At 49.1% G+C, this 18,380-nt stretch overlaps 1 protein-coding gene across 3 annotated transcripts in view; it reads left to right on the forward strand.

Moving 5' to 3' along the window:
* The window catches only part of LOC147709847 (NACHT, LRR and PYD domains-containing protein 12-like), a 275,583-nt gene that overhangs the window by 116,173 nt on the left and 141,030 nt on the right, over nucleotides 1-18,380 (forward strand). For all 3 annotated transcript variants that reach the window (XM_086928309.1, XM_086928307.1, XM_086928308.1), the window contains exon 7: nucleotides 14,617-14,787. In XM_086928309.1, the coding sequence (XP_086784435.1) occupies nucleotides 14,617-14,787 (171 nt within the window). The remainder of the gene's footprint in view (nucleotides 1-14,616; nucleotides 14,788-18,380) is intronic.

An 18,380-nucleotide genomic window follows, 5' to 3' on the forward strand; every position in this document is an offset into this window, starting at 1 on the left:
TAAGCAAGCTTAATGCCCAGAGTTGCAGAGTGTGAACCCATGATTAGGTCAGGCACCGAAGCGAGAATTATCGAGTCCATGGACATTTGAGCTCAAGACCCCGCCGTGTCGGGAATTGAACCCTGGTCCCGGGTCTGACCTCTGCTTCAGGGTCTTCCTGCTTCCAATGGGGGAGATGATCAGGTTCGGCATCGGCGGCTCAGCGAAGGGGCCAGCCATCCGGCCTTCCCTCACCTCCTTGAACAGCTTCTCCCGCACCACACCTTTTCATGCGCGCACCGACTTCAAATTCTCTGCCCAGCGCGCAATCCAAGGCCCCTCATACCCCAACAGAAAACCCTCCCCGAGGCCCCGTCGCAGCACCGCAGCATCGTACGCCTTTGGGTATGCCGCCAGCAACGGCTCCAGCCTGTCTAGTCTAACCGGCGTATGAGCCTTTTCCAACAGCCCCTACATCCCCCCAGCCCCCGGCTTGCCCGCCGCCGCGTGCTGCCGTCCTACCGCCGCATACTGCTGTCCCAGGGCACCTCCGACTCCCTAGCAGCGCAACACAGGGTGTCAGCGTCCGCACTTAGAGCACTCGTGTCAAAAACAGCACACTTGCCGGCCACATGCCCCTTTGTTGAAATCCCAACAAGCTCCGATTGAGCCCTGCCCCACCCCTCCTCGGGTGGGGCGAGCCGAAAAGGGGGTCGGCACCAAAGGCAAACCGCTCGCCATATATACCGTGCGTCCGAACTTCGCACCCCCATCGTCTGCTGGTACAAGTCGGAGTCTAGCTCTTCCCACATCGCCTCTGGGTCCGCCGCCATCCGCGCTCGGAACTCCTCGTCATAGTGTGACCTCGCGTACCCGCCATATGTCACTTGCGCCCTCCGGACCACGTCCATATACTTGAGCAATGCCACAGACCTGTCTGGATACTTCTTGCAGTATACGCTAGCGTATAAGGAACGCCGCCGACCAACTGTCAATCGTCAGCGGCACCTTAGGTCGCCTGGCAAACTCCTGTTCCTCTTCCTTAGACCCCTCCTTGGCCGTGAGCTTCCTGTGAAGGAGCTTCAACATCTCCACGTACTCCCCTTTCCATATCTTCTCCTTCGTTGCTATGGAGAGATGTCCCCCCAACGACTTTGTCACCCCCATGTACGGGAGCTTACGCACCGGCACCACGCAACTCTCCTTCCCCCCGGCGACCACGCCCGCCGCCGCGCTCCCTGCCATTGCGCCAGCCTTTCCACTCTCCCCGGAGTCCGGCGCCTCCGCCACCCCTAACGGTGGCACCCCGTCTGTGCCTACCCCCGCATCGGTCACATAGCGCCCTCTCCGGATCCCGCCGCCTAACCAGTGGAGCTGAGGGGGCCGTCACCCTGGGCACGTCCAGCCGCGGTCGAACCTGCAACACGCTGTCAACACCATTACTACCCCCCCCCGTCCCTGATCTCCCCCTCCTCCTCTGACTCGCCCCCTCCGTCACGGCACCATTCGCGCTCGCTCACCGGAATCTCCACATGACTCAACCCCGCCTTCTCCCATCATACACTCATAAATGCACCCAGATCTCCGCTCACTCTCAGTCTGTCATCCAAACATGACCCGCGCTCAACGTTCACCATCTCGTCACATGCCCTTTGCCCCCCGGCGGCCGTTGCAACCCTTCGGGGGTGGGCGGGCGGGGACCTCTCGCCCTGCTTCTTGCCGCATTCTCCTGCCAGGTCCCACGTTGGAGCACGACCGCCCATAAAAGGCAGAGCCGGCCCATCCTCTCGGTGGACCGGAGCCGTAAGCTGCTCACCCGAGCGCCTCTCCCACTGCTCCTGCCAAGGAAAAAACGTGGAGTCCAGCATGCCGGGGAAACAACGCCCCCCATCCCCCACAACGTCTTCCCCTGCATGCCATCCCCTCTGTGGCCCCCTCCCCTAACCTGCCGAATGACCTCCTCGCGTCGCCGGCCGATCCTGCCACACCCCCCCAGGCCCCACCATTCCCCACCCACCCCACTCCCCCCACGGCGCCTGCCGCGGTCCCCCCCCAGGACCCCAACCCGGACCCCCCCAACTCGGCCCACCACCCCATGCCCCCCACCCCGTCGCGCTCTGGCCACTCCATGCCCCCCCTTCCCGCCCCTCCCCCGGGCAACCGCCACGCCCTCCCCCGTGATACTCCTGGCCTCCCCCCAACGCCCCTCCTCCCCGTGCCCCTCGCCCCATCCCCCCTCCCCTGTTCCCCTCGCCCCCCTACCATGGACAGCGGCCTGCTGGGACCCCCCACGTTCCCCACCTCGCCCCCACCCACCCTCTTCTCTCCTCCTCCCCCCTCCTCTCCTCCCCTCGCCTCCCCACCAGGGACGGCGGCCTGCTTGGGCCCACCATTTCCCCATTCTCACCGGACGAAGTCCCCCAGTCCAAAACCACGTCATCACCCTCCCCGCCCCCTCCTCCTCTGATTCCTCAATTAACAATGGCGATGACCCGCCCCCTTCACCCCCTTGCCCCCCAATCCCCTCCCCTACCCCCCTTCTACACTTCGGCCTCCACAGCCCAGCTCCTCTCCTTGCTCTTGCTGCCCTGTTGTACCCGCCCCCTCCCCCCCTTGAGGCCCTACTGCCACAGACTCTCCACCATCTCTCCCAGCCGGCCCCCCAGCCCCCTCCACAAACTCCAGCGTCGCCATCCCCTTCCTGCCCGCCTGCGCCTTGCCAGATGACGATCCCCCGCCCCCCTCCTGCTCCCGCCCTGTCTTTGCCGTTCTCTGCCTCGCCGCCCGCCCTCCAGAACGCTCCCGCCCCTCCCACCGCCCCGCGAGCCCTCCGCGGCTGAGACCGCGGGAGCTCATACGCCACCACAGCTGCCACGGCGCCGTTGGCTGCGCGCCGTGGCGTCCTTACCTGTACTTCTGGGCGTAGGAGGTACAGCCACCCCGCATCGCGGAGCAGCCTCACCGCCTCCATAACGCGCGGGTCCTGCAAACGCGCCATAACCCGCACCGAGTCACTGTACAACCACGAAGCCCCGACTGCTCTCCCACCACTCTGCAACAACCACAGACTCGCTAGAAGCACCCCAAACGATCCGCGAAACAACTCGCGACCAGGGATCCCCTTCGGCTGCTGGGTCTCTACCACTAAAATGGTGGTTAGTGACCCAAGATGGCTGTACATAAAGCATGCAGCCCAACCCAGCCCAAAGGAAGCCCAGTGCTAGCCCAAACCGCCCAAGGCAGCCCAACCAGCCCAAAAGACCCAGGATCCCCCGGTGGTCTCCTAATCTCTCCCCCCCCCTCTCTCCTGGCCCCAAAGTCCCCCGGGGGTAGCAGGCCTCTTGGTGGTCGACCGCCCCCCCAAAACCCCATTCTCTGTAGGTATTTTTCTGTATATGAATAGAAGATCTACTTGAATTTTGCCTGTATGCATAGATGCTACTTACAACTGCAGCTGGTACTTTCTTACTCAGTCCTCATGTGCTTTTGGTGCAAGGACTAATGTACACTGGAATTAAGAGTAATATTAGTATTAGTGTTAGTGTAAGTAATAATATGTGGCTTGCATGAGTATTAATTTTGCATATGAATTAGTCCTAGCATGTGACATGCATTAATATTAGTATTAATGTTAATGTAAGTATTAGTATGTTGCTTGCATTAGCTTTACTATTAGCATCAGTACTAGTATATGGCTTGCATTAAAATTAGTACTAGCATGTGACATGCATTAATTATAGTATAACTATTAGTTTAAGTATTAGTACTAGCCTGTGTCATGCATAAATAATAGTTTTAGTGTTATTGTAACTGTCAGTGTGTGGCTTGCATTAGTATCAGCATTGGTACTATTACACGGCTTAAATTAGTATTAGTATACTAGCATGCGATATGCATCACTTTGCATATTACTGCTACTATAAGTATTGATCTGTGTCATGCATCAATATTAGTATTAGTGCTAATGTAAGTATTAGTCTGTGTCTTGCATTAGCAACACTACTAATTCTTGTCTTGCATTACCATTTATAATAGCATGTGACATACATTAATTTAGCATTAGTAATAGCACATGCCATGCATTAATATTCGTATTATTGTTATTGTACGTATTAGTATGTTGCTTTCATTTGCATTAGTATGAGCATTAGTACTAGTACACAGCTTCCATTATTGTTAGTATTATCACGTGATATGCTTTAATATTAGTATTGTAAGTATTAGTATGTGGCTTGCCTTAATAAGTATAAGCATTAGTACTAGTACACGGCTTGCATTAGTATTAGTACTAGTACTAGCATGTGTCATGCATTAATATTAGTATTAGTGTTATTGTAAGTATTAGTATGTCACATGCATTAGCATTTGTATGAGCATTGGCACTAGCACACGGCTTGCATTTGTGTTAGTAATAGCATGTGACATGCATTAATATTAGAATTTGTGTTATTGTAAATATAGTATGTGGCTTCCATTGGCATTAATATTAGCATTAGCACTAGAGCATTAGTATCAAAAATAGTATTAGAGCAAGCCTTGAATTAGTATTAGTAATAGCATGTGACATGCATTTATATTAGTATTAGTGTAAAGATTAGCATGTTGCTTGCATTAGTACTAGTAAAAGCCTTTGCATTAGATTTAGGAATAGCATGTGACATTCATATTAATGTTCATGTAAGTATTAGTATGTGGCTTGCATTGGTATTAAAAATAGAATTAGAGCAAGCCTTGTGTTAGTATTAGTAATAGGATGTGACATGCATTTATATTAGTATTGTAAGTATTAGTATGCACCTTGCATTAACATTAGTATGAGCACTACTTCACGGCTTGCATTACTATTAGTACAAGCATGTGTCATGCAGTAATGTTAGTATTAGTGTTAATATACTTGTTCGTTTGTCACTTGTATTAGCATTACTATTAGCATAAGTACTAGCGCGTGGCCTGCATTATTATTAGTAAAGGCGTATGACATACATTAATATTAGATTTCGTGTTATTGTCAGTATTAGTATTAGTACAAGCCTGGCATTGGCGTTAGTAATTGCATGTGACATGCATTATTAGTATTAGTGTAATTATAGGTATTAGTATGTCACATGCATTAGCATTTGTATGAGCATTAGTACTCGTACACAGCTTGCATCAGTATTAGTAATAGCATGAGACATGCATTACTATTATTAGTGTTATTGTAAGTGTTAGTATGTGGCTTTCATTAGTAAGAGGATTAGTCCTAGAACATGTCTTGCATCAGTAATAGTACTACCATGTTTCAAGCATTAATTGTAGTATTAGTGTTAGTGTAATTATTAATATGTGGCCTGCTTCAGTACTCTTACTAGCATGTCACAAACATTAACATTAGTATTAGTGTGAGTGTACATATTAGTATGTTGCTTACATTGGCATTACTATTGGCATTAGTACTAATACATGGCCTGTATTACTAGTAGTAATAGCTTGTGACATGCATTAATATTACCAATTGTGTTATTGTAATTGTATGTCCATGCGTTTGCATTAGTACTAGTACACAGCTTGCATTTGTGCTAGTAATAGCATGTGACATGCATTCATCTTATTATTAATGTTTTTGTGAGTATTATTATGTGGTTTGCATTAGCATTACTATTATTTATTATTTAAAATGTTTCATGAAGCGCAAACATGACCGGGCATGTATTGAGAGCACTGTACACAAAGTATGTAAAATAAACAGGTAAAGGTAGCAAATTATTACATGCAGGTATTCATTAGCATTGATTAGTATTAGTCCCTGTACGTGGCCTGTATTAGTATTAGTAATAGCTTGTGACATAGATTAATATTAGTATTACTGTAAGTATTAGTATTTGGCTTGCATTAGTTTTAGTACTAGTACAAGCCTTGCTTTAGTATTAGTAGTAGGATGTGACATGCATTAATATCAGTATTAGTGTTATTGTAAGTATTAGTATATGGCTTGCTTTATCATTAGTATGAGCATGAATACTAGTACAAGCTTTGCATTAGTATTAGTAATAGCATGTGTCATGCATGAATATTAGTAATAGTGTTAATGTAATATTAGTATGTCACGTGCAATAGCATTAGTATGAACATTAGTACTAGTACACAGATTGCATTTGTATTAGTAATAGCATGTGACATGCATTAATATTAGTAATAGTGTTATTGTAATATTGGTATGTCACATGCAATAGCATTAGTATGAACATTAGTACTAGTATACGGCTTGCATTAGTATTGGTAATGGCATGTGACATGCATGAATTTTACTATTAGTGTTATTGTAAGAATTAGTATATCGCTATTAGCATTAGCATGAGCATTAGTACTAGTACATGGCTTGCACTAGTATTACTAATAGCATGTGACATGCAGGAATATTAGTAATAGTGTGTTTGAGGCATGTGGGCTGCTGAATTCATATCTGTGCATAGATCGCCGCCTAGTATTGGGTCTGGATGATTGCACTTTGTTGTCCTGGAAGAGTCTTCGAAGTATCACGAGATAGGTGGCTCTACCCCTGGACTACAGTGTGCATGGGCATCCTCTCCATCCTCAGATTGTTTTTTTCCGCCATTGGGTTCGGATGTACTTTCCTTTACTCGAAGTTCGGAATCGAAAAAAAACTTTTCTAAAAGGCCAAAAGGCCTTAGGACTCGTCGGTATTGACAAACCAATGGCTGTGCAACAAAAAAAATCAAGCCGAAGAAAATTGACCCGAAGAAAGGCATTGAGCCGAGACAGCAAAGCATCAGTCCAAAAACACCGGTTCCAAAGATGCTACAAAATCATAAGGGGACTATCGACTCAACGAAAAATGTCGAAACAATAAAAACATCGGCTCCAAAGAAACAGGCACCACCTAAAAAGACTGTTCCAACACAGAAAGCTCTCGGACCGATCAAATTTGGTCTACCAATTTCCTCTAAAACAAAGGCAGTCGACCCGAAAACCGGTATCGACCCCGAAACAAACAAAACCAAAGACATTGGAAAAACAACCAAGAACTACTGAGCAGGAGATCTTATATCCAGACCCCTCATCAGAAGAACAGTCAAAACTTTACATTGACCCTAATTCTTGCAAAGTCACTCTCTACAAGAGAAAAATCAGACCAGAAACTGAAAAAGAGACTTATATCATCCCACTCAAAAAGAAAAGGGACTGTGCTACTTCACCTATTCTATTTGAACCTATAAAACAAACTATACCTAACATGTACTCATATACACCTACACACTCAGATGAAGAGGTGGATTATGAGGATAATGAGGAATACAATTACACAATAGACCCTGACCAAGACAGTCAAGGTCAACCATGGGCAGACCCAGTACATCCTGGTGATTCTCAGCCCATTCCAGACTACCTGCATACCCTGCTAAGCCTTCTCCTACAGAGGATACAGCTGCTTTTAATGCACTAATAGATAGGGCAGCCCTCCATCACAATGTAGAGATGCATGCAGACCCCATTGAGGAGGATTTCCTCTTTGACACTTTTGCTACATCAGAAAGATCTGTCAAAACAGTACCTATGTTAAAAGGGGTACTTAAACATGCAGGTGACATGTTTAAAGAAACAACTAGGGCACGGGTCATTAACCCCAGAATAGAAGGCAAATACAGGCCTGCACCAGTAGACCCCACATATATTAAGGGACAACTGCCTTTGGATTCCTTAGTGGTATCCAATGCACGTAAACGTGCAAACTCATAAACCACTGGAGAAGCTCCACCTCCTGACAAAGAATCAAAGATCTTAGAGGCCTCAGGGAAAAGGGTAGCTGCTCAAGCAGCTAATATATGGCGAATATCTAATACACAAGCCCTGTTAGCTAGGTACGACATGTCACATTATGACACCCTAGAGACACTTCTCCAGTATTTACCTGAACCTTACAAGGAACAGGCTGAAGACCTAGTTCAGGAGGGAAAGCTGATAACTAACGCCTCCATTAAATGTGCCCTAGACGTGGCAGATACAGCGGCCAGATCAATTAACACCAGTGTTATGCTCAGGAGACATGCGTGGCTTCGCATCTCAGGTTTCAAGAACGAAGTCCAGTCTACTTTATTAAACCAGCCAGTAAATCCTGACTATTTGTTTGGTCCAGCTGTAGATACAATCCTGGACAAGATGAAACAGGACACTGAAACAGCTAAGTCTATGGGAGCCTTACAATCCCAACAACATAGAGGCTCCTTTCGTCGCTCCAATTACAGAGGTGCTGCACGAGGTAGCTCATCACAGCAGACCTCAATCTACAAAGCAAACACGCAAACCACCTATAATAAAAACAATAGAGGTGGATACCGCGGCAATAACAACAAAGGCAGAGGACGAGGGAATAATACCACCAGATCCTCTACCAACACAAAACAGTGACTTCTTAGCGCTACCCCCAGACCGTACAACACCAGTCGGGGGGCGTTTACAGCAGTTCCTACCAGCCTGGCAAAACATCACTACATAGAAACCTAGGGGTCTAAAAAAATCTATGCGATATTCTCAAATATACTAACTTTCAGGCCTGACTAGTGCCGGACAGTGTGCCCTAGAAAGTCTAGTTTATAGCGGAGAACCCATGCATTAGACCACTCGAGACAGTAGGTGAAACCCAGGAGCCAGAGATGGATTCCCATCAATGTCTTGTAAGTGATCTTATAGTATTAACATGTGGTCATCCAAAGGTTGGGATGGGGTGTCTCCAGGTGATTAAGACTACCTTCAACCCACCTTATAGGACTGGGATCAACCCACGAATCGTTTGTGGACCATGCATGAGATCACTTAGTGGGAAACAGGTGCAGTGCAAAAAGAAATAATTGTGGTGAAAAGAAGATAAAAAGGATAGAGAACAAACAGCAAGACAATTTAATAGCTGTAACTTCTTTACAATAATTATAGTGACAAAGTGAGTGATAGGTTTGCAAATCTGGTGTAATGGGTGACAGAGTAAGGAGAGTTCAAATGAGAGGCTCTGGGGCTATGATGCTAATGGTGCTAGATGAGTGAGGAGAGTAGGATTACCCATTCCCCTGCTTGTACAATACCATTTTTCTTATCCTCATAGAGCGTGGCCTCCCATATCCTGAGATTGGTCCAGGAGAGGTGAGGTTTTATCCCCTGCCATTCTGGGTGAGTGGGAAAAGATTTTTTACCTATTTGTGTGTAGAATATTCAATTATATAGCGTTGACCTGTGCATTTATTTCTATTCGTTTCTTTGTTGTAGGTGAGAAAATATACCATTTGGCATGGAGGAATAGATATGTATATCCTTTCATGATTTATTTTGTTCACGTTCTAGATGGTTTATTTGGTAGCACTTACAAGCAGTAGCAATTAAGTATAAATAGAACAGAGGCCCTGAAGAAGCCTAGGGAATTTCCCCTGTTGGCAGAAACATGTCGGCCCACAAGCAGCTATTTGGTAAAACTGCTCTTTTGCGCTGTTCCTGGTTTTAAACAGGAAGAGGCTTACAGCTATTAAATTGTCTTGCTGTTTGTTCTCTATCCTTTTTTATCTTCTTTTCACCACAATTATTTCTTTTTGCACTGCACCTGTTTCCCACTAAGTGATCTCATGCATGGTCCACAAACGATTCGTGGGTTGATCCCAGTCCTATAAGGTGGGTTGAAGGTAGTCTTAATCACCTGGAGACACCCCATCCCAACCTTTGGATGACCACATGATAATACTATAAGATCACTTACAAGACATTGATGGGAATCCATCTCTGGCTCCTGGGTTTCACCTACTGTCTCGAGTGGTCTAATGCATGGGTTCTCCGCTATAAACTAGACTTTCTAGGGCACACTGTCCGGCACTAGTCAGGCCTGAAAGTTAGTATATTTGAGAATATCGCATAGATTTTTTTAGACCCCTAGGTTTCTATGTATTGTACATCTTGTGTTTTTGGGGACAATAACCTTGGCAGGTCTTTAAATTCCCTTGGACCCTCCTCTCACCTTCTGGTTAGATATATAAAACATCACTACAGACAAGTGGGTAAGGCAAATTATCCAGGATGGCTATTGCCTACAGCTAACCTCCACACCACCCAACATACCACCAAGACACCGTCCTATGTATGCAGAACACCTAAACTTATTACAGCAAGAACTCATCAGCATGCTGCAAAAAGGGGCCATAGAACTAGTACCATTAGAACATCAGGGTACAGGGGTATACTCACTATACTTCCTCATCCCCAAAAAGGACGGGTCTCTCAGACCAATATTGGACCTCAGGCCCTCTAAATCAATACATTTTATCAGAGCACTTTCATATGCTCACTCTACAACAAGACTTACCACCGCTGCAACAAGGAGACTTCCTCTCAACTTTGGACCTCAAAGATGCGTACTTCCATATACCAATACATCCTGCTCACAGGAAATATCTCCGGTTTGCAATACAAAATCAACATTACCAATTTAAAGTCCTTCCATTTGGTGTAACAACAGCCCCAAGGGTGTTCACAAAATGCCTAGCGACAGTAGCTGCACATTGAAGAAGACAACATATTCACGTCTATCCGTACCTGGACGACTGGCTAATACAAGCAAAGTCGGCCCAGCAATGTGCCAGCCACATGTCCAAAACCATTCACCTCCTGCACAGTCTAGGCTTCACGTTGAACTACCCAAAATCTCATCTCCAGCCGTCCCATGTACAGCAATACCTGGGAGCAACAATAAATACTCTGGCAGCAAAAGCATACCCAAACACTGCAAGGATAAACAGTATGCAACTGCTGATCCAAAAGTTCAAGCCCCAACACTCGCTCTCTGCCCGAGTGTTTATGCAACTCATAGGCATGATGGCTTCGTGCATCTTCATAGTCCCTCACGCAAAACTACACATGCGTCCGCTACACCAGTGCTTAGCACAGCAGTGGAACCAGGCGTAAGGACAATTGAAAGACCTAGTGTTGGTGACCAGTCGTGCATACAACTCTCTGCATTGGTGATATCCACAAAACCTTTGCAAGGGACGACTGTTCCAGGAGCCTGTACCACAAATAGTGTTGACGACGGACGCATCCCTGATAGGATGGGGAGCCCATGTTCTTCAGTACACAGTGCAGGGCCTTTGGACAACACAACAAAAGAAAATGCACATCAACTTGCTAGAGATGATGGCAATTTTTCTGTCAATGAAGGCGTTCAAAGTACATTTATGCAACAAGACTGTGTTGATCCGGACGGACAACATGACAGCAATGTACTAAATTCAGAAACAGGGAGGAACACACTCTCCACAGCTATCACATCTAGCCCAAAACATGTGGAAGTGGGCCATTCAAAGAAACATTTTTCTCATGGCGGAACACCTCCCAGGCAAGGACAACCAAATAGCGGATTTGCTCAGCAGACACAGCCAACAGATGCCCGAGTGGGAGATTCATCCCACAGTGCTACAACCATACAGTGGGGGCAGAGATAGACCTGTTCGCCACAAAGGAAAACGCAAAATGCCAGTACTTTGCCGCCAGGTTTCCACATCCGCAGTCGCAGGGCAATGCGATATGGATGAACTGATCAGGCAAATTTGCGTACGCTTTTCCCCCAGCACCGTTAATACCGCTAGTGGCACGCAAACTACGCCAACATTCATTGACACTAATCCTGGTTGCTCCAACATGGGCAAGGCAACCATGGTACACAACTTTTCCAGAACTTTCCGTGGGGCCTCATCAAAGACTGCGGCTAACACCCACTCTTCTCACTCAGAGCCATGGAGACATACAGCACCCAGATCCGCAACAACTGAACCTTGCGATCTGGCTCCTGAAATCTTAGAGTTTGGGTACCTAAACTTACCTCCGGACTGTATGAACATTATCAAGTAGGCAAGAAGACCTACTACCAGAGCTTGTTACGCAGCAAAGTGGAAGCGTTTTGTCATTTACTGTAATACCAATGACATAAACCCTCTAGATGCTTCAACGCAAAATATAATTTGCTACCTTTTGCACCTACATTGTTACAATCTAGCTTATTCGTCTATAAGAATACACCTCGCTGCCATTGCAGCTTATCTTCAGAACAGGCAGCATCTTTCACTGTTTAGAGTGCCTGCAATTAAAGCATTCATGGAGGGACTCAAACGAATAATCCCCCCAAAACACCCACCTTCACCTGTCTGGAACCTAAACGTCGTTTTAACCAGACTATTGGGACCACCATTTGAACCATTACATTCATGTGAATTACAGTTCCTAACATGGAAGGTAGCTTTTCTGGTAGCAATTACTTCGCTTAGAAGAGTTAGCGAGCTGCAAGTCCTAACTATTCAAGAGCCATTCATCCAAATACATGCAAATAGGCTAGTTCTTAGAACAAACCCTAAATCTATGCCAAAAGTGGTATCCCATTTTCATATCAATCAGACAATCGAACTTCCAGTGTTCTTTCCAAATCCACAGTCAGTACCTGAAAGGGCTCTACACACACTAGATGTCAAAAGAGCTCTTCTATACTACATCAATAGAACTAAGGATTTTAGGAAAACTAAACAATTGTTTGTTGCCTTTTCACCACAACACAAGGGAAACCCCATTTCAAAATCTGGGTTAGCCAGATGGATAGTTAAGTGCATTCAAATATGTTATCTTAAAGCAAAATGCACTTTAAGAGTTCCCCCAAGAGCGCATTCCACACGCAAACTAGGGGCATCCAAGGCTTTCCTAGGAAACATTCCTCTAGAGGAAATATGTAAAGCAGTCACATGGACTACCATACATACTTTCACAAAACACTATTGTGTAGATGTACATTCCAAACAGCAAGCTGCTGTAGGACAGGCTGTTCTAAAAACTCTGTTTCAGACTGCTGCAGCTGGCACAGGTAGCCACCGCTAGAGGAGAGACTGCTATACATTCTATGCACAGATATGAATTCAGCAGCCCACATGCCTCGAACTGAATATGCTACTTACCAGTATGCATCTGTTCTTGGCATGTAGGGCTGCTGACATTCATATCGCCCGCCCTCCTCCCCGGTGCCTGTCGCAGCTGTAGCATTCATTCTTACTCTTACTTTCTTGCATGGACATCTCTTACTGTACCACACTCCATCTCTGCCACAATGGCGAAAAACAATCTGAGGATGGATAGGATGCCCATGCGCACTGTAGTCCAGGGGAGGAGCCACCTATCTCGTGATACTTCGAAGACTCTTCCAGGACAACAATGTGCAATCATCCGGACCCAACACTAGGCGGCGATCTATGCACAGATGTGAATGTCAGCAGCCCTACATGCCAAGAATAGATGCATACTGGTAAGTAGCATATTCCTATTGTAATATTAGTATGTGATTAGCATTACTATTAGTATTAGTACTATTGCGCGGCTTGCATTAGTATTAGCACTAGCATGTGGCATGCATTAATATGAGCATTAGTGTTAGTGTATTAGTGTGCAGATTGCACTAACATTAGTACTAGCATGTGACGTGCATTGTTAATATTATTAGTTTTAGGGTAAGTATCACTATGTCACTTGCATTAGCATTAACATTAGTACTCGCACTGAGTACCAATGCCTCCTCTTTAACAAACCTTTTTTTTACGTTCACAAAGAGAAGGAGGTCACAAGGGAATGTCTTCTGTTTTGTAAATCGGTTACCACCTCATTAAAGATATCTGTAAAATAGTAATGTGTTATAAGCGATCCAGTTCCAAAAGATTGATGCGTTAGAGGCAGGTTTAGTATTTGGAAGGGACGCCTACAACAAGCCTCTTCAAGATACTGAGTAGGTATGAATCGGGAATGCCATTATAGGAGTCTGAAAAACTTCTTCAACTCCTGAAATGGGATTAATAAATAAGAAAAAAGCCTTTTAACTGTTGCATATGCTAAAATGAACCATTAAAATGCCAGTAGGTATGGCCCATAGGGCACTTCATAAAAGTCTTTACTGGCCTCAAATATACTGTTTAAATTGCGAACAGTATTTTGTAACCAGGCTATAGTACATGCCCAAAATAGTTAATGTGCTGGAGCTAAAAAGGAAAAGATGGAAAAGGCCACATTGCACCGTACAAGCCAGAAGAGCGGATATAGAACCTGCCCCTGGGGCAGTGATATGCATTACCCGAAGGACACCTGTGGCAATCTGTAGCCTAAGGCTTGAAAATACCCGCCAGGGCTCCCAGGGCATGCCATTGAGTTACAGTTCATGTGTGTGGGAAGCCTTTCCAGTGATAGGGATTGCAGAGCAGGGTGTGTGCAGCACGCATGAAGATACCTACCTTAGAAAGGCTGCACTTTGTGGAAGTAGCCATGATTTCAGAACCTGTGCCCAGTAATAAATATGACTGAGGAGCGAGGAAAGTGAATAGTGAGTTTGAGAAAGAGACGAAAGAGTGTCTAAAATGATGGAATGAGTAACGGATGAGGTAGGCCATCAAAGGCTGCAACAACCGCCTTGAAGGGGTTTAAGAAGGGGGAGAGGGAGCAGTCAGCTCAGCAGTGGGATTTCAGGGCATGGTTTGTGACTTGCTGGTGCATGGGTGCACAGCGCCAAGCTCAGCATGTATGGAGCTACAGGAAACAGGCCCTCTGTTCACACTAAGCTTCCTTGTTGTGTCTCTCTGCTCTCTGTAGGCTGGACCAGACCTCCCTGACGGGTTCATGCTGTGCAGATCTCGCCTCTGTGCTCAGTACAATGACATCTCTCACAGAACTGAGCCTGAGACATAATGCGCTGGGGGACGCTGGACTGAAGCGGTTATGTGAAGGATTGAAACACCCCGGCATCAGACTCCAGACACTAGAGTAAGTACCTGAGCACCTGCATTTGACTGTGTGTCAGTAAGTGCAGGGCAGAATGAGGTCATCATTAATTCAGCATCACATGGAAGGGCATTCACACATAGTCTGTGTCCTGCAGCTGCCCTAGGACAGGGAGAAGGAACACGGGAACTGTTAAAGGTTGAGAAAAGTCTTGACTGCTCTTGTAAATTCATGGTAATTGTATTGAGTGCAAGAAATGCCAGATGTAGGAGACAGTGGTCTCATATAATCCTCTGAAGGAGTGGTAATGGGATATATCTGCTGCATTCATCTGTGCATCTTCCCTGTTGCTTTGGCCCTTGCTGCTCAGCCAATGTGAATGTGCTGCGTGTGGTGGCGATGCAATGAAATGTTGGATGTCTGTGAGGTGAGCATGGGCTGAGCAGCAGGCAGGCTACTCCTGGCGCGGCTGCTCCTGGCGGGGCTGCTCCTGGCGGGGCTGCCCCTGGTGGGGCTGCTCCTGGTGGGGCTGCTCCTGGCGGGGCTGCTCCTGGCGGGGCTACTCTTGGCGGGGCTGCTCCTGGCGGGGCGACTCCTGGCGGGGCTGCTCCTGGCGGGGCTACTCCTGGCGGGGCTGCTACTGGTGGGGCTGCTCCTGGTGGGGCTGCTCCTGGCGGGGCTGCTCCTGGCGGGGCTGCTCCTGGCGAGGCTGCTCCTGGCGGGGCTGCTCCTGGCGGGGCTGCTCCTGGTGGGGCTGCTCCTGGCGAGGCTGCTCCTGGCGGGGCTGCTCCTGGTGGGTCTGCTCCTGGCGGGGCTGCTCCTGGCGGGGCTGCTCCTGGTGAGGCTGCTCCTGGCGGGGCTGCTCCTGGCGAGGCTGCTCCTGGCGGGGCTGCTCCTGGCGGGGCTGCTCCTGGCGGGGCTGCTCCTGGCGGGGCTGCTCCGGGCGGGGCTGCTCTGGGCGGGGCTGCTCCTGGCGGGGCTGCTCCTGGCGGGGCTGCTCCTGGCGGGGCTGCTCCGGGCGGGGCTGCTCCTGGCGGGGCTGCTCCGGGCGGGGCTGCTCCTGGCGGGGCTGCTCCTGGCGGGGCTGCTCTTGGCGGGGCTGCTCCTGGCGGGGCTGCTCCAGGAGGGGCTGCTCCTGGCGGGGGCTGCTCCTGGGGAGGCTGCTCCTGGCGGGGCTGCTCCTGGCGGGGCTGCTCCTGGCGGGGCTGCTCCTGGCGGGGCTGCTCCAGGAGGGGCTGCTCCTGGCGGGGGCTGCTCCTGGGGAGGCTGCTCCTGGCGGGGCTGCTCCTGGCGGGGCTGCTCCTGGCGGGGCTGCTCCTGGCGGGGCTGCTCCTGGCGGGGCTGCTCCTGGCGGGGCTGCTCCTGGCGGGGCTGCTCCTGGCGGGGCTGCTCCTGGCGGGGCTGCTCCTGGTGGGGCTGCTCCTGGTGGGGCTGCTGCTGGTGGGGCTGCTCCTGGCGGGGCTGCTCCTAGTGGGGCTGCTCCAGGAGGGGCTGCTCCTGGCGGGGCTGCTCCTGGTGGGGCTGCTCTTCTCTCCCGAGCCGAGTGGTCGCTCCCCAGTGTCTTGACGACACCTGGTATCGTTGTGCAGCGCCTCGCTGTTTTTACCTGCAATTTGCCTTGCTTGGCGCATTTGTGCTCTGCTGACATTTAACATTGCCGCTTTTGCTCTGTTTTACATTGTCATTGCTAGTGTAACTTTGTTTGTGTCTGCGCGTTATCCCCCAGCGCTCCGCTGCCATTTTGATTGTTGTTGTGGTCAGAGTAAACCCGCCCCGCCTCCCAGCTGAGCCGCCCTCCCACAGACTACTTCCAGCGCTCCGCTCCCTCATAACGCTGTGACTCGCTCTTCTCTCCCGAGCCGAGTGGTCGCTCCCCAGTGTCTTGACGACACCTGGTATCGTTGTGCAGCGCCTCGCTGTTATTACCTGCAATTTGCCTTGCTTGGCGCATTTGTGCTCTACTGACATTTAACATTGCCGCTTTTGCTCTGTTTTACATTGTCATTGCTAGTGTAACTTTGTTTGTGCCTGCGCGTTATCCCCCAGCGCTACGCTGCCATTTTGATTGTTGTTGTGGTCAGAGTAAACCCGCCCCGCCTCCCAGCTGAGCCGCCCTCGCCCCTCCCCCTCCACCATCCATATATGACAGTTACTCCCGCGCGCAGCGTTCACGCGCAGCGACCGCGCCCAATCCGCGCCGAAGGTGCGCCAAAGGTAAGCCCGTCTACGCCCGTCCGCGCCTGGACCGCGCCCAGCGCCAGACCCCCTGGCCCTCGCATTGCCCAGCCCTCCCGCATTACCTACGATGCCTCCACCCTCCTAGCCCTTAACCCCGGCCGTCCCCCCAACTGCGTCCAAGCCGCTCCTGGACACACCCATGGACCTTTCTCATGCTACTCCTGCAGATTCATCGGCACCGTCAACATCTCCGTTACGATCACACCTCAGACTCCCGACCCCAACCACCTACAATGCATCCTGCTCAACACCCGATCGGTCCACAGGCACGCCATTGACCTATGGAATCTACTAGACACCATCTCTCCGGACGTCGCCTTCCTCACTGAAACATGGATGAACGCCTCCTCCGCCCCAGACATCACCATTGCCAAGACCGTACCGGCCACACAGGAGGAGGAATCGCTATCGTCCATAAGAAATCCATCCAAATCTCAACCAGCTCCCCCAGCCCACTCCTCAAACCCCGACCAAGCCGCCACCAACCTCACCCTTTGGCTATCCAACAGCGCCGACATCCTTGCACCACTGAAAAAACGACAAAACAACGATGATCTTAAGAAATCCAAGAAACTCTGCCGCTCCCTTGAGAAGGCCTGGAAAAAAGACCCAACCACCAGCACCAAGGACGCCTTCAAAAACGCCACCCGCATACACCATCAACTGATCCGAAAGGCCAAGAAAACCGCCTTCAAGGAACGACTAGATAACAACGTCCACAACAGCAAGGAACTTTTCAACATCGTCAAGAAATTTACCAATCCCTCGGCCAACTCTAACGACATCACCCCCTCTCAAGCCCTCTGCGACTCCCTAGCCTCATTCTTCCACAACAAAATTGCAGACATCCACAACAGCTTCGACAACCAACCCGGAGACCAACCCACCCAACCATCTGCCGGACCTTCACCCCCCTCAAACATCCCTAATGACTGGAACACAATCTCCACTGAGGACACCATCCGCCTGATGAACTCCATCCACTCAGGATCCCCCACAGACCCATGCCCTCACCACATCTTCAACAAAGCAGACTCCATCATAGCACCGCACCTCCGAGATGTCATCAACTGCTCCTTCAAATCCGCCACCTTCCCGGAAAGCTGGAAACACGCTGAACTCAGCGCCCTTCTGAAAAAACCCACAGCGGACCCCACCGAACTCAAAAATTACCGCCCCATCTCGCTCCTTCCATTCCCGGCCAAAGTCATCGAGAAAGCTGTCAACAACCATCTCGCCGCCTTCCTCGAAGCCAACAAATCCCTCGACTCCTCACAGTCCGGCTTCCGAGCAAAACACAGCACTGAGACCGCCCTCATCGCAGCAACAGACGACATTCGAACTCTACTGGACAATGGAGACACTGTCGCCCTCATCCTCCTCGACCTCTCCGCAGC

This window comes from Lissotriton vulgaris, chromosome 6 (assembly GCF_964263255.1).
Source record: "Lissotriton vulgaris chromosome 6, aLisVul1.2, whole genome shotgun sequence".
NCBI classification, from domain to species: domain Eukaryota; kingdom Metazoa; phylum Chordata; class Amphibia; order Caudata; family Salamandridae; genus Lissotriton; species Lissotriton vulgaris.